The sequence below is a fragment of the Vipera berus genome (genome assembly GCF_964194415.1).
Source record: "Vipera berus genome assembly, chromosome: 1".
NCBI lineage: Eukaryota > Metazoa > Chordata > Lepidosauria > Squamata > Viperidae > Vipera > Vipera berus.
Genome location: NC_138202.1, coordinates 258,288,434 through 258,310,419, shown reverse-complemented (window position 1 = coordinate 258,310,419; position 21,986 = coordinate 258,288,434). Strand labels below are relative to the sequence as shown.

The following is a 21,986-nucleotide window of genomic DNA, read 5'->3' as shown; positions in this document are numbered from 1 at the left end:
AAAAACTAAGGAACTCCATTTGCCTTTTGAACAGCACCTTTGGGACAACCATCATGATTCAGAAATTCCATGGACATTACACTAAGAAAATAAACACTGGGTTTTCTAAATTACATGATCTCCTAGAACATTTTTAACATCAGTCTCCACTAAATTCTGCAGAACACTTTAAAATTCCTCTTTCCAACATGATATTTTTATTACTTTTTGTTAAATTAAGTTCAAAACGTTTCTCCGTCTCCTGGGAATATATAAGAGCAATAAAAATTTCATCTTCCTTGTTTTTCTCTTGATAACATTGTAGACTTTAAATGTAATGTTTTGACTTCCCGTTTCAACAGTTGTAGAAAAAATATCTGAATTTTTCCAGTTTGTTTTCTCTTGGGGATCATCGCTGAAGAAGGCTACCAAGTGTGAATTATTGAAACAAAGGGCTTATATAAAGTGAGAGATCTCAACACTCTGTTTATGCTGGTAGCATTAAGGAGGGGGAAAAACTCTAATTTCTCTTTTATTGCAGCCCTGTTATTATGGAAAAAGCAGTATATTCAGAATTATTCAACTATAAAGGATGCAATATGTCAAAAGAATTAGTGAAACGTGACCTTCTTGAGTCAGTAGAAGATTTTGAAGTCAGGGACAGTGATATATTCGTAGTCACTTATCCAAAATCTGGTAAGAATTCTGTAATATGATATGAGAAATGTATATTTGAATTTCATACTGTAACTAAACTTTCTCTTTGGGAAGTTTCACTCTGTCCCTCTTTATGTTCTAAGTAACCCTTCTTGTTGGAAATAATTCTGCAATTATCAAAAGTTAATAGATCTGCTAAAAAAGCTTTTTAAAATAAAATAAAATAAAATAAAATAAAATAAAATAAAATAAAATAAATCTGGAATTAATAGAGCTAAGTGCATCTAAGTAATCCTCCATGTTGGTATCCTTTTCTGAGCAAGGGAATTCTGTATAATAAGGATCTTGTTCACAGCATGCTTTGAAAGTATTGCAGCCAAGTAAGGATCCCCTTACTTGGAAACCCCACCCAGAAAGAAAATATTTAAGTCTTTCTTCCCCTGCTTTGACCCAAGAGAAAGAAGGAACTTTTTCTATACTACAGTTTGGTGCTCTTTACTATTCACCCCATCACTTCATCCATACTCTGACTCACATCTATCACCTCGGGAAAAAAGAGGTCATGATAGCTACCTTTTTCTTTTGTATCCAAGGGCTTTTTAGACAGAAGAATTTCAAGAATAGTTTATTTTCTCTGGTTTGGGTTTTTTTGAAAGAAGAGGTAGGGAAAAATGCTGGATTCCATCCAAGCAGGAGATGGACCTTTCTCATGCCACATTTCTAACTTGTGAATAGATATATTGCACTGATTATGTTGATTTAGTTTGGAATTTTGTGCATGTGATTGTAGCCTTTGTTAGTTTCTCTCTTCATAAATACATGCCTTTATTTTGGAACTTGGTCTGTATCATTCAAACTAGGCATTTATTATTAAAGCCTTACTCACAGAACAGACCTCATTGACTGCATGGTTCTCCCTCCCCACCTTTGATTTTTTAAGAATTTGGATAATTCTGTATGCTGTGGCTTTGACAGAACAATTTCCAAGCTCCTTTCTGTCTGAAGAGCTCTAAAGCTAAGAAGAAGGAAAAGAATGTATCTATGTAAAACCATGAGGTTGCACTTCAGTAATGCCACCTGCCATTCTCCTTCCTTCCTTCCTTCCTTCCTTCCTTCCTTCCTTCCTTCCTTCCTTCCTTCCTTCCTTCCTTCCTTCCTTCCTTCCTTCCTTCCTTCCTCAATGAGGACCCCTTGGAAGAAGAGGTCTAGAAGTAGCAAAAAACGATACTGTCACCTCCGTCTGCGAAAGCAGGAAAAACGCATAGCCGGAACGGGTGATGATTCTCAAAGGATTGCGTTTATTGTGAAAAAACGGCAAAACAAAGAAAGAGCAAAGTCAGTGTTGGCTGCTACCTGCATCCAACGCTGCTATATAGCCGCCCAGAGCACACACCCACACCCCGCCCAAACAAGCTAACCTCTGCCTCTCCCCCTATTTACACTCCACCCCTCCCCGTCCGCTCCCTTTGGCTCCCACCTTTCCCTGAGGTTCAGCGCGCTCCTCCCGCCAGGTACGTGCCCACCAAACCCTAACACTGCAGCCCCGCATCCCACCATCACCGCTCACAGCAACCACCCCCCACCCAAGGACGTTCCCTTCACGGCCCCAGGCCCCGGGCCCCTGACACCTCACCACCCCCCACGGTCCTCAGCACCACTTCAGTCCCAGTGAAGCAGGCTCGTTCTGTGAGTCCAGGCTCCAGCCACGCAATGTGGGAGGCTGGGGCCAGCAGCCGCTGTTTGGTGTCCCTGCCAGCAAGGCGCTCCTGTGCCGGTGCAGGATCCAGCGCTGGTCACGTTGGTGTGGCCTCCAGTGTCGGGCGAGGGCCTGCTCAAGAGTTCTGAGCAGGCGCGCCCTCCTCATCCAACTGGGAACCCATGGGGTAGTCCAGCACCGGGCGAGGGCCTGCTCGAGAGTTCTTAGCAGGCGCGTCCTCAGCCAGCCAGGAATCCATGGAGTGGTCCAGTGCAGGTGCAGCCAGCCGGGAATGTGCAGGCGGTCCGGGCTTGACGGGTGGCGTGTCTGCAGCAGAAACGGTAAGGTCCGTGCTTGCTGGCTGTGCAGGGTGGGCAGAGAGGGCGGGGCGTTCCAGCCAGCTGCAACCCCCCTGCTGAATGTTTGGCCTGTGGGGGTCGACATGCTGCCCCCCCCTACCAGGGCTTCTCCTGGAAGGGAAGAAGCAAAGGGTAAGTAATCATCCACCGAACCCGCAACCTTGGCTTGTTCCCCGCCCGGTTTTCTGGGGTGTTTCTGGTGAAAGGCCTGTACCAGGCGGGGAGCATGGATGTCCCCCCCACCACCCATGAGGCCTCCTCAATGGGATATCCCCTCCATAGGATTAGATACTGCACGTTACCCCTCCGCAACCTGGAGTCAAGGACCTCTTTTTTAAAAAAAATTTATAAACTTTATTAAATTTATTATTTAAAACATTGGACACGGTACAAACGGACTGACATACCTTCTTGTCTACAATATTCATATATGTATATGTACACATAAAATACACTTAAGATACATATTGATTATATATAATACAATACTTAGAACAATCAACCAATCTATAAATTCTAATAGAGACCTTCCTTTTGTTCCCACCAAAAATAAAATTTATTCCAAATTTTGTAGTAACCTGATTGGTCTTTATTTTTAATTTCCAAAGTTAATTTATCCATTTCTGCGCATTCCCAAATTTTCCTTATTACCTCATTTTCTACTGGAATTTCACTCCTTTTCCAATTCTGGGCAAATGACATTCTTGCTGCTGTAATAATATGAATCATCAGATACAACTCGTCTTTGGGGTATTTCTCTTTTGTTATGCCCAATAGGAAAAATTCTGGACTAAACTCAACTTCTTGTCTTAATATTTCTTTTAGCCATGTCCAAATCATTTGCCAAAATCTTTGTGACTTGCTACAGGACCACCACGTATGAAAATATGTACCTAATTCTTCGGAGCATTTCCAACAATTAGGAGATACTGTCTTATACATTTTGGCTAAATGAGCTGGGGGAAGATGCCATCGGTAGAACATTTTGAATAGGTTTTCTTTGTAAGATGAAGCCAGTGTTATTTTTTTATTTCTGTCCCAGAGCGTTTGCCATGTATCAAGGTCAATGCCATGTCCCAGATTTTTAGCCCAAGTCAACATAGGGTCCTTCACTTGTTCCTCGAACAGCTTATATCCCAGAAGCAAATTATATATTTTCTTTATCTGTTTATTATCTGGGCCCAATAATATTTTGTCCAAGGCCGTTTCCTGGGTGTTTATCCCCCATTCTTTTTTATCTTTCCCGAATCTTGATTGAATCTGTAAATAGGCCCACCAATCTAGTTTTATTCCTTGTAAATCTAATTCATTTCTAGACTTCAATTCCCCCTCATCATTCATGATATCCTTATATGAAATTATGTTGCCCAAGTCGAATAGATTTGGATAGACAATCGCTTCGAGAGTGGATAGCCAGACTGGTACTTTAGTATAATTGTGAGTTCTAATTTTGTTCCAAATGTTAAATAATGCTTGCCTAATCCGATGTTTTTGAAAGTGTGAAAATAATCCTTGTTTCTCAGTCCATAAAAAGGCGTGCCAACCAAATTGTAAATCATGACCTTCTAAAGTCAGTAATCTTCTATTTTTCAAAATTATCCATTCTCTAATCCAATTTAACGCCGCGGCATGGTAATATAACTCCCAGTCTGGCAATCCAAAACCCCTGTTTTCCTTTGTATCCTGCAAGTATTTCATTTTAATTCTTGGTTTTTTCCCTTGCCAAACAAAATTTAATGACAGTTTGTTCAAATTTCGGAAAAAATTTGAGTCAAGTTGTATTGGAATATTTTGGAACAAGAACAAGATTTTGGGCAGGACATTCATCTTGATAACCACAATTCTCCCCAATAATGAAAGGTTCAGGTTTCCCCATCTTTCCAAATCACCTTTTATTTGTTTCACTATTTTATCATAGTTATCTTCTTTAAGTGAAGTGCATCTAGCCGTGATATTGATTCCTAAGTATTTTATTTTTTTGACTATTTCTATGTCCATAATTCCAGCCAATTTTTCTTTTTGTTTATCAGTCATATTTTTAACAATCATCTTAGTCTTATGTCTATTTATTCTCAATCCAGCAACTTCACCATATTTAATTAATTCTTCCAGTAATTTTGGTCCCGTGTGGTATGGATCCTCCATGATAAAGACCAGATCATCCGCAAATGCTTGAAGTTTAAAAGTTTCCTTTTTAATAACTAATCCTTTTATCTGTGGATCATTTCTAATTATTCTCGTTAGGACTTCTAGTGTCAATATGAATAGCAGTGGAGATAAGGGGCAGCCTTGTCGTGTTCCCTTTTGTGTTTGAAATTTCCTAGATGTTTCCCCATTAATAATTACTTTTGCTTCCTGGTTAGTATAGATTGCCTTAATTATGTTTATAAATTTTTCACCCATAGCCATAAAATTAAGTTGTTGATATAAAAATGACCATTTTACATTATCAAAAGCCTTCTGGGCATCTAGAAATAATGCCATCTGTTGTCCGCTGTGTAGTTCGTAATATTCTAACGTATCCAGTATTACTCTAATATTATGTTTAGTTTGCCTCTTAGCAAGGAAACCATTCTGGTCTGCATGTATGAAGTCATTCAGGAATCTTTTAAGTCGTTCAGCTATGATTGTTGTGAATATCTTATAATCCGAATTGAGTAGCGATATAGGTCTATAATTTTGAATTAATGTATGGTCAGTATTATCTTTCGGGATAAGAGCTATATTTGCCTCAGACCAAGATTTAGGCGTTCTTGCATCTTCTAATACCGCATTGAACACCTCCAGTAAGGGTTGTGCTAAAATATTTTGTTGTTCCTTATAAATTTCTATTGGGAGACCGTCAGGACCCGTTGCTTTATTGTTTTTTTGTTCATTAATGGCCATTATCACCTCGGACAACCTAATTTCTTCGTTCAACATATTTCTGATTTCCTCTGTAACCTTAGGTAGTTTAGCTTTTTGGAAACAATCCTCCACTTTCTCCACGTTTACCTGACTATCATCTTTGTATAATTGCTCATAAAATTCCTGGGCTATAGTTTTTTTCTCCTCTTCCTGGTAGTGTATTCTCCCTTTGTCATCACATAGTTTACTAATCCAACTTTTCTCCTTTTGTTTTTTCAATTTATATGCAAGCCATCGGCCCGGTTTGTTTGCATTTTCAAAAAAATTCTGTTTTGTGCCTCTCATCTGTTGTGCTAGTTTCTCTTTATCTAAAATATTAAGTTTATGTTTAATTAAATCCATTGATTGTCTGACATTCTTTTTTTGTGGTTCTTGTTGGAGTATTGTTTCTAACCTTTTATATTCCCCTTCTAACCTTTTCCGTTGTTGTTTTCCCCCTTGTTCTTATTTATCATATATGCCATTGCAACCCCTCTCATTATCGCCTTGGCTGTATCCCAATTATTTTGTACAGAGGTGTCTTCAACTTTATTTTCCTTGAAGAAGAGATCTAGTTCTCTCTCCATCTTTGACTTGAAATCATCTTCTTTTAAGATTGATCTTTGTAAGGTCCATCTAGGTATTTTTTTTTTAACCTTTCCAGCTAAATTTCATGGGGTTATGGTCTGCCAAGGTACCTGTCTCAATACACACCTCTTCAACTTCGGAGTTAATTTCTTTTGTCATCCATACCATATCAATTCTAGACCATGAATTATGTCGATTAGAGTAATATGTATATTGTCTTGCCTTGTGGTTTCTTTCCCTCCAAACATCCTGAATGTTTAAGTCTCTAGCCAAATTAAAGAAGGATCTTGGTAATGTTCTTCTTTTCCTTTTCCTAATCATCTTGCCCATATAGTCCAGATTAATATCTAAAATAGCATTAAAGTCTCCTAGTAAACAAATTTCATCATGATCTATGCTACATATCTTATTATGTAGTATTTCAAAGAACTGTTCTTGATTTTGATTCGGGGCATATATCTCTACCATCATCACCTTCCTATAGTTTATTTCAACCTCAACTATCAATATTCTACCCTCTTTGTCATTATAGATTTGTTTGGCTGCCAATTTCTGATTCACATATAGTGCCACCCCTCTCTTTTTCTTTTGTCAGTCTAATGAAACGAATAGGTTCCCTAGTTTTGGTTGGGCTAGCAAATGTTTTTGTTGTTCCTTTATATGGACTTCCTGGACTGCAACGATATCTAGTTGTTGGCTAATGAGCTTATTAAAAAAATTCCGCCTTTTCATTGGCGAGTTTAATCCGTTGATATTTAAAGACAAAATTCTACACTCTTCTCCCTTTATTTTACTTATTTCTAGTTTTTGTAGATCTCGTAATCCGGGGCACTCTCGCATCTTTGTCTCTAGCTCCATGTGACTCTGTGGGCTCTCCAGGTTTATTCCTTCTATCCTCTACTCCTAAAGCTTTCCCTTCCATAGCTATCCGTCTTGTGTCTCTTTCTCTTACCACCCTTCCATCTTGATCTTCCACTTCTACTTCATCCTGGTTGTTAAAGTGGAGTTTATAGAAATCTTCTGCCTTCTCTATCGAATCCAATCTGTACCTTCTATCCTGCCATGTAACTAATCCTCATCCTTCTAGGTATCTGTTTAAGAATAGTTATTTGTTGTCCTCGAAATTCTAATGGCTCCTCTCTTGATCTATGTAGAAGTTCATTCCGGATCGATTTTTTATCCAGTCTTACATGTACTTCTTTAGGAAGGTTATGTCTCCTCGCATAATTAGTTTGAACCCTGTATGTTTCGTCAATTTCCGCCAGCATTTCCTCCTTCCCTAAACCAAGTGCCTTTGCCATTAATTCTGCCATCATATCCAGCAGATCTTCCCCTCTTTTTTCTTGAACATTTTGGAAATGTAAGTAGTGAGCAGCCTTTTCCGCTTCCAGGAAAATAACTGTTGTCTCTAACTCCTTATTTGCCTGAAGTAGTGTTTCATTTAAATCCTCTACCCTCTTCTCCTCTTTTTCCATTCTAGCTTCCATATCTTGTAACCTTTGTTCATTTTTAATTAATTGTTGTTGAATCCCTTCAAATTTATCATCTATCGCTTGAATTTTCCCCTTAAGTTCACCAGTGTCACTTCTTATTTGACCTATTTCTTTCTTCATCTCCTCATGATTTTTGGTCATTGCCTCATGCATATTTTGTAAGAGAGCATGTAAATCTTTAAAAGAATTTGAATTTGATCTTTCCCTTTGCAACATGTCTTCTATGGACTTCTGACTAGAAGGGCTTGAAGACATCCCTTGCCCCTGTGTTGTCGCCTTCTTGCCTGCGCTAGTCTTAGTTAGGTTCGGAATGCTTGTCATATTTAACCAGATTGCTTAATCACAAATGCGCTTTACAAATATTTAGTTCCTTTAACCTTATATGAACCTTTAACTATATAACAAAGGGTTATATGTAACAATTACAGCCAGATATTTATTACCAACTAAACAGATTATATAATAAAATTATATAATATATTTATCTAGATATGTTCAAAATCACGTTCCTATTTCATTTCCGGCTCCGAGATTAACACCTTTTATGTCTTTCTCTGCCACCAAAGACCAGTAGGTGTCTCACTATCCAGACTTCAGTTCCTGAATTGCTATATCACTTACTCCATCTTAAGTCCGTTAACCACCCGTGTAAACCAGCTAGTTTACAGTCTAATAACTTCCTGGCTTCCTCTTCTTGTCACTCTCGCCTAACGCCTTCTCTCAGTGCTTCTCTCGCCGCACGTTCCCTCTCCGTAAGGCACCCACTTCAAGCCAGTGCCTCTTTCCCAAGCGCTTCCTAATATTTTCAGATATAAATATTTGGATATACTTTCCGTCAGCTCCGTTGTACCGTTGTACTGCTAAGTCAGTGCTAGCTCTGTCCCTCTGTCAGGTCTTCTTGTTGGCCATTACTGGCCTCCTTCTCCCCAGTTTGCTCGCATCAGGTTTTCTCCGGATCTCTGACACGAGCCGCCGCACATGTAGGTTCTCCGGGACGCCTGGAACTTCGGCTGTCCCTACAGGACCTCCTAGGGCTCCGAAAAGCCCTCGCAAACACTGGGTGAGAGGTTGTGTGTGACAGAGAAATCCGTTCACATAGCCGCCCGCTCTGACAGCTGGCTCCGCCCCAGTCAAGGACCTCTTGTACCTCAAAGTGCTTGCCATGGACAGGCCCAGGACCCCCTTCTCCAGCCACCGGAGCAGCCATTGTGGCGGGCTTCAGCAGGCTGCTATGGAAAACCGGGTGGATCTTGCCCAGGAACCTTGGCAAACGGAGCCGTACCATCACGGGATTGATCACCTGTACCACCCGGAAAAGCCCAAGGTATTTGGGACCCAACTTCTTACAGGGCACTTGTAGCCGCAGGTACTTGGTCGATAGGTATACAAGGTCCCCCACCTTAGGGGTGTCAAACGGCCTTCGCTTTTTGTCCACCTGCCCCTTATTTGTTGCCGTGGCTCATTCCAATGCCTTCTTCATTGCGCCCCAGACCTCCTCTATCTGCCTCATCCATTCCTTGGGCTGACAGGGATCTCTGTCCCCCTGGGCACACTCAGCAATGGGTACAAAATTGCACCCGGAGACTACTCTGAAGGGGGAGAATCCAGTACTGCTGTGGACAGCGTTGTTGTAAGCAACCTCGGCAAACACCAACAGATCCACCCAGTTGGTCTGCTGGTAGGACACATAGCATCTTAGGTACCATTCCACGGCAGCGTTGGTGCGTTCTGCTGCTCCATTGGTGCATGGGTGATATGCCGAGCTAAGACCCTGAGATGACCCGATGTAGCGAACAAACTCCCTCCAGAAACGTGCTGTGAACTGCACCCCACGGTCCGATATAGTGCGCCGGGGCACACCGTGCAAACTGTAAATATGCGTAACAAACATCCATGCCAACCGCCAGGCCGATGGCAACCCCTTGCAAGGGACGAAATGCGCCTGCTTAGAAAACAAGTCGACAACCATCCAGATGACATTGTAGCCCTTGCTCTCAGGCAGCTCAATGATAAAGTCCATGGCTATATCCTGCCAGGGCCGGGTGGGGTTGGCTAACTGCTGGAGAAGTCCCAATGGCTTACCGACAAAGGGTTTGGCGGTGGCGCAGACGTGGCACTTCCGCACATAGTCCTCAATGGCGCTCTTCATGTGTGGCCACCAAAATTGCCGGTGCGCCAGATGCAGGGTCTTCAGGAACCCAAAATGCCCCACCTGCTTGGCGTCGTGGCAATGATACAGTATCCATTTTCACATGGACAAAGGTACGTACATTCGTGTCCCGTGCCAGGCCAGACCGTCCTATGCTGTCAGCAAGTTCGGGTGGGCCTGTAGCCATTCGTCCTCCCGAAGGGCCTCCCAGAGATCGTGGCACAGGCCCTCCTCTGCCGCCTGGGCTGTTTCCCCCACCCGGGCTGTCTCCCCCACCTCTGCTGGCATGAGCACCTGTACCACCTCCTCCCTTTTGCTATCGTACTGCGGCATGTGGGACAAAGCATCCGCCAGAAAGTTCCTCCAACCTGGGACGTACTTCAAATTGAAGCGAAAGCGGCGGAAGTACAGCACCCACCGGACGTGATTAGGCGACAACCGCCGAGGCGTTTGTAGGGCCTCCAGATTCTTATGATCCGTCCACACTTCAAACGGATGGGTGGCCCCCTCCAGGTGATGCCGCCACATTTCCAAGGCCCAGTGAACAGCAAAAGCCTCCTTTTCCCAGATCGCCCAGGCCCGTTCGGTGGGGGTTAGTTTTTTGGAGGCATATGCACAAGGCTGGAGCACCCCTTTGCTGTTTCGTTGAAGGAGAATGGCCCCAAGAGCAACATCGCTTGCGTCCACCTGGACCACAAAAGGCAGGTCAGGGTCCGGATGCAGCAGGATGGGTTCTTTGGCAAACAGGGCTTTGAGTGGCTCGAAGGCCCGTTGGCATGTCGTGGACCATGCCAGTTTGTGACCTGGATGTGGCTGTACTGCCAACTGTCGTGTGCGCAATAGGTCCGTAAGTGGCAAGGCAATGGCTGCAAAGCATGGGATGAACTGCCAATAAAAATTAGCAAACCCCAAAAATCTCTGCAACTGGCAACGGGTCCATGGGGCCTTCCATTGCTGAATAGCCTCCACTTTCTTAGGGTCCATTTCCACCCCGGCTGCAGATATCCTGTATCCTAAGTAATCTAGCTGCATCCTGTGGAATTCGCACTTGGACAGTTTGATGTACAGCTGCACCTCCCTTAGTTTGGTCAACACCTGTCGCACCAGAACGACATGTTCCTCCATCGTCGTCATGTAGATGAGGATGTCGTCCAGGTAGACCAAGACCCCGTGGTATAAGAAGTCATGCAAGACCTGTTTGATCAACTGCATAAACACCATGGGGGCTCCCTGCAACCCGAACGGCATCACCCGGAACTGAAAACTACCGAGGGGACAGTTAAACGCTGTTTTCCACTCATCCCCAGCCCTGATCCTGACCCGGTAGTATGCCTCCCTCAGGTCCAGCTTCATAAACACCCGACCCTTGGCCAGGTGTGCCAGCAAATCCTTCATCAAAGGGAGGGGGTAGAGGTGTTCTACACACACCACGTTGACCCCCCGGTAATCAACACACAAACGAAGGGTCCCATCCTTCTTTTCACAGAATAGAACAGGCACCGCCATCCTGGACCACGCAGGCTGAATAAACCCCCTCTCCAGGTTCTTGTTGATGTATCTCCGGAGCTCTTGCATCTCCCTTGGTGACATGGCATACATGCGGGGTTTGGGCAGCCTGGTGCCTGGCTCCAGTTCGATAGCGCAATCCATGGGTCGGTGGGGTGGCAATGTGTTGCATTCTTGCTCATTGAACACGTCCATAAGGTCAGAGTAGTCCTGGGGCACCTGGGCCTCCTGGCTGGGTCCGACCCCACAAGCTTTCTCCTGCTTCCCCGCATTTCCTGGCCCTATGAAGGTTGCTCCGGAGGGGGCTGGGGTCCCAACCCCAGACGGAGGTGCCGACAACCCCCTCCCACCAAATCGTAGGGCCCCATTTGTCACGCCATGTGAGCCCTAGGATGACCGCTTCTGTCATGGAGGGCACTACGACAAAACGCAGGGTTTCCCAATGCTCCCCCATCTCCAATCTGATTGGTACTTTTATGTGCGTTATAGGCACCCCACCCAGGAGAGACCCATCCACTTGTTGGAACCGAAGGGGAGTGGCCAGTTTTTTCAGCGTAACCCCCACTTCAGACTCCACTGCCTGGCTTATGAGGCATCGGGTGCTCCCTAAATCGATTAGGGCCTTGTATGCCCTCTTCCGTCCCATCTGAGGGCTAACCAGCACCACCGGGAACACAAAAGGGCACACCAGAGCACTTACCATCGGGTCCTCCTCCTGCTCTTGTTCCTCGGGGCTCTCATACACCGTAGGCCAGGTAGTCGTCGGTACATGCACCCGGAGGGGGGTTGTCATCCTGGGCACCTCGCTCAATATCTGGTGTGCGGCCCGTGACCGCTCCATGGTTTTCTTGGGGGTTGGGCCCCGTGCTGGAGGAGGAGGTGCTGCCCGGGCCAGTGGCAGTGGGCACTCAGCTGTTCGATGACCCGGCTGGTTGCACCTGAAGCACCGGATCGTAGCTCGTGATGTCTGAGCAGGGGTCCTTGGCAATGTCATCACGGGTTTCTGCTCCTCCGGTCTTGCCCTCTTGGTAGGCTGCCAACCACCAGGCACAGCCTCAGGCCTTCCCTGTATGTCCTGTAGCCTGATGTCCAACTCTATGGCCACCCGAAACCACTCCTGCAACCGAGCTGGAACACCGCGCACCACACACGCCCGACAAAGGGCACCGTCGAGCCCGGCCTTGAAATGGTGCACGAGGAGACGCTCCGGCCATGAGCGCAGTATCCCGGCCACCTTACGGAAATCTCCGACATAGTCTACCACTGGTCTGCCCCGCTGGTGGAGGATCAACACGTCAGCTTCAGCATGGTGCATTCAGGAAATGTCCTCGAACCGGGCTCGTAGAGCCTCCAAGAACAGTCGGACATCCCTGAGCTCACGGGCATGGTCGCTATAAAGGTCGGCTGCCCAGGCTGCAGCCTCTCCCTGCAAACAAGCTGACACCGCCACCACCATTGCCCACTGGGATGCGAAGGTCTGGGCGTACCTGTCCATATGGTTTATGACCTGACCCAGGAACATTGCCAGACGATCGGGGTGGCTGTCGTACGTTGCCGGCAGAGGTGGTGGGCCCCACACTACACCAGGGCCCCAAGGCCCCACCTGAGAGCCCAGGGTCCTGGTACCTAAAGCTGGTCATGTTGCTTGCTGGCTGGGACCTCTGTCCATTCCTGGCCAGGATCCCGGATCACTCCGCACCATGGCCACCGGGGGCCGGGCCTCAGGGGCCCTCATTTGGGACATACTCAGGCTGGGTGGACCCCGGAACCTCGGACTGGCCAACCGGAAACGAGATGGGCCAGACCGCACTGACTGGGTCCCTGCAAGGGACCACCGTCCCACATCTTGCTCGGAGTCGGTGACCGTCCAAGGAGCGGGCTCATGGCTGCCAACCTCCCCGAACCTATCCCGTAGTATGTCCATGGTTTGGCTGCTTGGGGTGGTGGAGTAGCTCCACTCCTCTCCATCATCATCCGTCAGGCGCCGCTCCCTCCATTCCAGCAGAGCCCCACTCGGCCAGGCCGCCTGTCCCTGATTGGGCCCTCTATGCCCTAGGGCGGGGCTCAGCCACCACTCCCCTCCACAGTCCCGGCTACCGGTCTCCTGGGGTTCAGCCGCGGACACCACCAGTGGAAGGGTCCTCACCTTAGGCCTCTCTGTCGGTTGGGTCTCCTCCTCCACCTCCACCACATCAAGAGGCTTTGTAGCAGCATCGGCCACCTCCTCCGTGGCAGCCATTGGAGCAGCCCCTTGCATCCCCTCTGCCATGTCCAACTCACACAGGAGGGCACACAGCAAAAAAACCCAACACTGACTTACTGTCACCTCCGTCCGCGAAAGCAAGAAAAACGCACAGCCGGAACGGGTGATGATTCTCAAAGGATTGCGTTTATTGCGAAAAAATGGCAAAACAAAGAAAGAGCAAAGTCAGCGTTGGCTGCTACCTGCATCCAACACTGCTATATAGTCGCCCGGAGCACACACCCACACCCCGCCCAACAAGCTAACCTCCGCCTCTCCCCCTATTTACACTCCACCCCTCCCAGTCCGCTCCCTTTGGCTCCCGCCTTTCCCTGAGGTTCAGCGCGCTCCTCCCGCCAGGTATGTGCCCACCAAACCCTAACACCACAGCCCCGCACCCCACCATCACTGCTCGCAGCAACCACCCCCCACCCAAGGACGTTCCCTTAACGGCCCCAGGCCCCTGAAATCTCACCACCCCCCACGGTCCTCGGCACCGCTGCAGTCTCGGTCAAGCAGGCTCATTATGTGAGTCCGGGCTCCAGCCACGCAATGTGGGAGGCTGGGGCCAGCAGCCATTGTTTGGTGTACCTGCCAGCAAGGCGCCCCTGTGCCAGCGTAGGACCCAGCGCCGGTCACGTTGGTGCGGCCTCCAGCATTGGGTGAGGGCCTGCTCGAGAGTTCTGAGCAGGCGCACCCTCCTCAGCCAACCGGGAACCCACGGGGCAGTCCAGTGCCAGGCGAGGGCCTGCTTGAGAGTTCTGAGCAGGCGCACCCTCCTCAGCCAACCGGGAACCCACGGGGCAGTCCAGTGCCAGGCGAGGGCCTGCTTCAGAGTTCTGAGCAGGCGTGCCCTCCTCAACCAGCCGGAAATCCACGGAGCAGTCCAGCGCAGGCGCAGCCAGCCGGGAACGCACAGGTGGTCCGGGCTTGATGGGCGGCGTGTCTGCAGCAGAAACGGTAAGGTCCGTGCCTGCTGGCTGCGCAGGGTGGGCGGAGAGGACCCGTGGGCAGGGCGTTCCAGCCAGCCGCAACCCCCCTGCTGAATGTCGGGCCCATGGGGCTCGACATACCTCTATTATTAAATGAATTACTCTCTATTCTTAAAAGGGACAAACGTAAGGCCTAGAGTTTAGAATTTAGTGCATATGGAGACATAGGTTTGATATCTTAAAACTCCCAATCCAGAACTTCAGAACCATAGACTACTTCATACAACTCACAATATAATCAAATACTATTCTTGCTTGCTTTAAGACATTTCTAAAAATCAAATGGGACATTTCTAGATTTTAATGAGTTTTCTCTCTAGGTGATGCATGAGTATGTCATAAGTTACATTCTATTTCTGTGATGAGGAGAATCCCAGAATTCACTTAAAAATAAGTCTGACAGCATAGAATATGGTTGAAATTATAGTAAGTTTATTCTGCTCACAGATCCTATATGAATTATTCCACCCTTGGTCTTAATTGATTTCTACACTTGAAATCAGACCAAACTCAAGTTATTTCTTCTCTTACTGATACAACCTTGGTGATATATGTAATGTGATACCTAGATAATTTCCTGAAGTTTAAAACAAGTTGATTTTCACTTTTAGGAACTATCTGGACCCTGAATATTCTATGCTTGATTTTGTATGAAGGCCATCGGAATGGAACAGAAAATATTCCCATATCACGTCGATGTGCATCCTTAGAATGCAACATATACAATGTGGATATCAGCCAGCTGCCATCACCTCGTGTCCTCATGTCACATCTGCCATATTACCTACTTCCCAAAAAACTGAGGGCCAAAAAGGGAAAAGTAGGCCAATCTTGTTACTCTATTCTAACTATAATAGTGAGTTAGCTGAAAAATACAAGGAATGTATATATATATGCAGCCCAGGATCAGCTGAGCCGCGCTCAGAGGTCGCGCTCAGAAACGCTGATCCCAGGCTCCTGCCCAGCTCACATGCTTGCGGAAAAGAGGCTGCTTGCTAAGCGAACTGGGCAGGAGCCTGGGATCAGCATTTCTGAGCGCGACTTCTGAGCACGGCTCAGCTGATCCTGGGCTGCTGCCCAGCTCACTTAGCAAGCAGCCTCTTTTTCACAAGCATGTGAGCTGGGCAGGAGCCCGGGATCAGCTGAGCCGTGCTCAGAAGTCGCGCTCAGAAACGCTGATCCCAGGCTCCTGCCCAGCTCACTTGCTTGCGGAAAAGAGGCTGCTTGCTAAGTGACATAGAGGGAGAGAAGGAAAGAAAGGAAGGAAAGAAGGAAGGAAGGGACAATGGGAGAGATGGAGGACACCCATCCCAGTCCCACTCCCCTCCACCAGAGATCCACAGATTCCCCCCCCCCCCACAGGCACCCTGCAACCTTAGTGATGAGCTGGCCACGCCTCCCCAGGCCATTGATCACATGACCCTGGCACACTGAATGTTATAAGTATGAATCAGTTGCCAAGCATCCTAATGTAAATCACATGACCCTGGGGATGCTGCAACAGTCATAAGTTTGAAAAATGGTCATAATTCACTTTTTTCAGTGCTGTTGTAACTTTGAACAGTCACTAAACAAATTGTTGTAAGTCGAGGACTACCTGTACTTTATCATTTTTTCCTCTTTTTTTGGACAAGTTTTTGACACATTGCTGGGCGACTGGTGGTACTCAGATATTGCCTTATCCTGAAAGTGGTACAATGGGTGAAAAGGTTGAAAAGCCCTGCACTAGAGAACAGATTATAGGAGACAATTTGACACCCCTGGGCTAGAGCCTTCATAGAGTCCCTTGGGCTGTCCTCAAATGTGGTTTCTTGATCAAGCTGTATGCTTATAGCACTGAAATACAAGATTTAGTAAAACCATACTGGTAATATTGCATCCAGATTTGGACCCCACAATATGAAAAAGATGTTGAGACTCTAGAAAGAGTGCAGAGAAGAGCAATAAAGATGATTAGGGGGCTGGAGGTTAAAACATATGAAGAACTGTTGCAGGAACTGGTTGTGTCTAGTCTAGTGAAGAGAAGGACTAAGAAGACTAAGAACAAGGTAGCAGTGTCCTAATATTTGAGGGGCTGCCACAGACGGGGTCAACCTATTCTCCAAAGAACCTGAAGGCAGGACAAGAAGCAATGGATAGAAACTGATCAAGGAGAGAAGCAACCTAGAACTAAGGAGAAATTTCCTGACAGTTAGACCAATTAATCAGTAGAATAACTTGCTTCCAGAAGTTGTGGGTGCTCCAACATTGGAGTTTTTTAAGAAGAGACTGGACAACCATTTGTCTGAAATGGTATAGGGCAGGGGTAGGCAACCTTGGCTCTTTTATGACTCGTGGACTTCAATTCCCAGAATCCTGGGAGTTGAAGTCCAAAGTCATAAAAGAGCCAAGGTTACCTACCTCTGGTATAGGGTCTCCTGCTTGAGCAGAAGGTTGGACTAGAAGACCTCCAAGGTCCCTTCCAGTTCTGTTAAGACCTTTTCCCTTATTCTCTGCAGAAAGCAAGATAAAGTGCAGATCTTTAACAGAACAAGATGATGAAACAGTATTTAGCAATTTGCCTTTTTTTAAAAAAAGATTGTTTTTTACCTAAATGAAAAATCTTGACATAAACACAAGACAACTTTGAGTTAATTGTGGGATCCTTGGTGCTCTCTAAGTTTGGTTGTTTTCTTGCAGACATTTCATTACCCAACTGGGTAACATCCTGAGTGCTAGAAAGGAGTGGAGTTTGCCCACTTTATGTAGAAGTGGCTTGCCCTGTCAGTGTTGCTAGGACTGTTCTTGGTAGTTCCTCAGTTAGGCTGTTGTTTACTGTAAACAACAGTGTGATTGTTTGTCTAAGTTGGTGGTTCCTTGATTAGGGTATTATTTATTGTTTCATTGCTAATATAGCCAATTACTCTATAGCCAATTACTATATCTCAATGTACTGTAATTCGTGACATGATAGTGAGAATAAAACGTGGGGGCAGTGAAATATACTTTATATCAGGAAAAGAGAAAGATTTAAATAATTTTATAAGAGGAAAAAAGAAAGATTTATATAATTTTATAAGAACATTTTTCAATGTACTTTAGAACGTATCCTCAGTTTATTATAAATAAATGTAATTACAGTATTACAGATTACATATAATATATATTCTTGCAGGTTATTTACGTGTACCGAAATCCAAAAGATATTTTAGTGTCCTATTTTCATTATCGCAACTCATTCCAAGGAATTGAAAATGCAACTAATTTGGAGGAATACATGCAAAATTTTTTATCTGGAAACGGTAAGATGGAAATAAAATCTTTAATTACCACAACACTGTCAAAAAGGGCTAGTGTGCTAGCGTGTCCCCCTGGAGTTATTGAAAGCAACAACACTCAGTTTGAAGCATTTCAGCAATAAGAGACAACTGTAGACTTAATGAATCCAAAGTGTCCTCACCCTCCAATGGGGCACCAGGCTAAATCTCATTTGCACAGTTGCTTCTCATTGTTTTGTGTGGGGGAAAAATGAAACACCCAGGAACCACCACATCTCTCTATTAAAATAAAATCCATGTCAGCCAACATAGCAATAAGAATCTATGCTAACTGTATAAATAAACACTCTGCCTCGTTCAATGCCTAACAAACCGAATATACAACAGTGGCAACGAGGATGGGATGTGCTGCTTCATCGTGAGAGCCTGAAGTCATTAGGGGGTGAGGCCAGCACAAAGCCTGGCAGGAACTACATCCCCCCCTGCCCCTCTGTCTGCCAGCAAGCCATGCTGGAGACCACCACACCCTAAGGATCCATCCTAGGGCCTACACAGAAGCCAGCAGCACAAGGCATTGTGAGCAAGAAACAAAAAAAACCTCAACATGGCAAATGTAGGAAAGCTTGAAGAATGCAACATAACACATCCAGATAGATGGGCATGCTACATTTCACATGTAGAAAACTACTTCTGCACCAACCAGGTTGACGAAGATGGATTGAAGACTGCGACACTCCTTTGTGTGTGCGGTCCCACCACCTTCAACATTGCAGAGAACCTGGTCACCCCGACATCACTTGAGTCGGTCACCTACGCGGACTTGAAGAAAAAGCTCCGAGACCACTTTGAGCCCAAATTATCTGTCATAGCATGGAGGCACACTTTTGAGCAGCGGAAGCAACAGCCCAGCGAGTCTGCAGCAAAATTTATTGCTGCTCTTCATCAAGCATCCCAACTCTGCAATTTTGCAGATTTGGAGGAGAGATTACAAGACCACTTAGTCTGCTGGACTCCAGAATCAAGAGCTCCAACAAAAACTGTTTGCCAAGGAGACTCTCTCGCTACAGGAGGCCTTGAAAGAGGTCATGGCAGTCAAAGCTGCCAGAGGGGCCGTTAAAGCATTGCAGCCCTCCAAAAGCACACCAAGCACTGAAGCCATCCAGCACGAGGACGCCGAGCGGATGGAAGACACCGACTCAGACTACAATGACAATAAGCTACGGAAGCACCCAGAAAAGGGACAGTGGCCAGCTAAGAAGGCAGTTCCATTCCTTAGATGCATGGGCTGCAGAATGCCGATTCCAAACAGCAACGTGCCGGGCATGTGGTAAACCAGGCCACATTGCCGCCAGAGGGACTGTCCACAATAAGATTCATTCAGGAGAGGTACTGGGCCCCTGGGTCAACACTGAGTAGGATTCTGCTCCAGCCGAAGGAGCGCGTTCTGCACTGGTGCCCATCGCCTTCTTAAGCAGAAGCTTAGACTCCAGGTCAAGGCTCAGCCATGTCCATCATTTCACAACGAACATTCAGGCACATATGCCATCACAACAAGAGATGGGCCAAACTCCGGCCGTCTAATCTACTGCTCACAGACTTCCAAAAGTCCCGAGTGGTGGTCAAAGATGAAGCCACACTTATGGTGCAGTTCAAGAGTTTTGAGGGTCCATTAGATGTCATAGTAGTGGAAGGCCAATGCAAAAGCCTCATAGGGTTCGATTGGTTTGATGCATTGGGCATTCAAGTAACAGGCATTCATCATTCAAGGTCATTGCAGCAGTATGCCCCCATTTCGATGATATCCTCATAGCACGGGAATCAGTGGAGATTTTGGCTGAATGGCTTAAAGCCATCCTTCATTGGTTCCACGATGCGGGACTAAAATTAAAAAAAGAGAAGTGTAAGATTGGGGTAGAGTCAACCAAGTTCCTTGGTTTCTGCATTGATGCCGCAGGCATTCATCTGGCTAAAAGCAATCCAGCAGGCCCCTAGTCCAAAATCTAAGGGAGAGCTTCAGGCCTTTCTGGGGCTTTTGAATTTTTACCATGCCTTCCTTCCAGACAAGGCTGCAGTGGCAGAGCCATTACACCGGCTCTTGGATAAAAAGGCACAGTGGCATGGACAAGCATCCACGAGAGAAGTTTAAGGGTAGTCAAATCATTGCGGTTTTTGAATTCAGTCCTCACCCATTTCAATGAGAAGCTGCCTGTCTGCATCATGTGTGATGCATCTCCCTTGTGGTTGGGGCTGTGTTGAGCCACTTAATGGCTTATGGGAGGCAGACTCCCATCGCTTACTACTCTAGGACCCTGTTGTCCACAAAGCACAACTACGCGTAAATTGACAAGGAGGCTCTGGCCATTGTGGCCGGAATAAAAAAGTTCCATGACTACTTGTATGGCCGCCAGTTCACGGTCTTCACAGACCACAAGTCACTTCTAGGGTTGTTCACTATGAACAAACAAACACCTCAAATTCTGTCTCCTCGAATGCTGAGGTGGTCTATGTTCCTTTCAGCCTACAGCTACAGGCTGATTCACAAACCAGGCTGGGAAATGGGCCATGCAGACGGCCTTAGCAAGTTACCCCTGCCACACATAGAGCCAGATCCCGCTACAGCTGCACACATCTTAGCTATACAGGACTTGCCAGAGTCTCCCCTTCATTCTGGGGATGTGGCTGGTGAGACAGCCACTGACAAAATACTTATCCGTGTGTTAAACTGGGTGCACACAGGATGGCCAGATAAATGTCCAGGGCCAGAATTCCAGAGTTTTTACACAAGGATAGATGAGCTCTCAGCTCATAAAGGTTGCATTCTTTGGGGGAGTTGGGTCATAGTCCTGAGCTCTTTAAGGCCCAGAGTTTTAGAGTCTCTGCATGAGGGACATCCAGGAATAGTCTGAATGAAGGCACACATGAGGAGCTACCTTTGGTGGCCAGGACTAGATAAAGCTATTGAGGCCCAAGTACATGGCTGCTACACTTGCCAGCAATCCAGGCCCCCGATCCTGCAAGCCACTGTCCACTGAGGAGAGGACACACACACACCATGGGCAAGAATTCACATTGATTTTGCTGGGCCCTTTCAGGGACAGCTGTTCCTGATTGTGCTGAATCTACCGGGCCTCAGAGTCCTGGTCTACTCAGCTTGGCAGGCGAGCGGGTAGACTGGGAGACCCCAGCAACCCCTAGATGTTTGGTACAGTTGTGAAGGTCACCTAAGTATTTGCAGGACTATGTCAAGCATTTGAGAGTATGAGCTATCTAGAGGGAAGGGGTGTAATGTATTGGCCTCAACTGCTGAAATCAGTTGCACAATGTGTGAAGTTAATTGCTGTACTTAAGTGAAGGATTGCTTAATGGTGTCTGCTACTGCAACCCAGACTATCTGTCTCCAGGCTGTTAATTATGTTTTGAGCAGGAAACTGTTACTTTAAACCTATTGGTTGCCACCTAGAGGTGAACTGTATATATAGCTGTTAAGCAGCTTCTAGGGCAGCATCTGTTGTTAGTTAATAAACATGCTTGCTGTTTCACCGCTCTGCCTTGTCAATGCCTAACCGAACTAAGAACATAACAGTAGCACTTAGCAATTTTTTCCATTTCCAAAGACAGGGCCTTCATAGAGTTCTTATTCTAATTTTATAATGCATGCTGCTTAAAAAGAAGTGATCCTCAAAATCATTATGAATTACTGACATTGGCTTTGTGTATAAAATATTTAAAAAAGAAATATTTCCCACATAACTCATGTGAGGAATCATAATTAACTTAAGCATTACCACTCTTATTTCCATTCTCTGCTTGAACCAACAGTTGCTATCAGTTTGGTCTTCGATCATGTGAAAGGCTGGTATACACATCAAAATGAATTTAATATTCTCATCCTGTGCTATGAGGAAATAATGCAGGTGAGACTATTCACTTCTTTTATCCTCTTACTCTTTGCTCAAGGTCGGTAGGATTGAGGTGATAGGTCTCGACAAGTAGAGATGCAGGTAAGGGCAGAGTTTATTTTTATCTATGGTTGAACATTTGTGAATGTTCTGAACATTCTAACTTTTACATTTCCAACTCTTCCAAGAAGAGTTTGGATTCTACATAAACTATTCCAGTGAGTTTGCCAAGAACTCCAGTGAGTTTGCCAAGAATATAAAAAGTTGAATGGAACTGTAAATA

At 45.9% G+C, this 21,986-nt stretch overlaps 1 protein-coding gene across 1 annotated transcript in view; it reads left to right on the top strand.

The window, feature by feature from the left end:
- Window positions 1–452: 452 nt before the first annotated feature.
- Window positions 453–21,986, top strand: part of LOC308672421 (sulfotransferase 1C2-like) — a 358,778-nt gene continuing 337,244 nt past the window's right edge. The window contains exon 1 of the mRNA XM_081335365.1: window positions 453–675. Coding sequence (XP_081191491.1) covers window positions 531–675 — 145 coding nt within the window. The 5' untranslated portion in view covers window positions 453–530. The remainder of the gene's footprint in view (window positions 676–21,986) is intronic.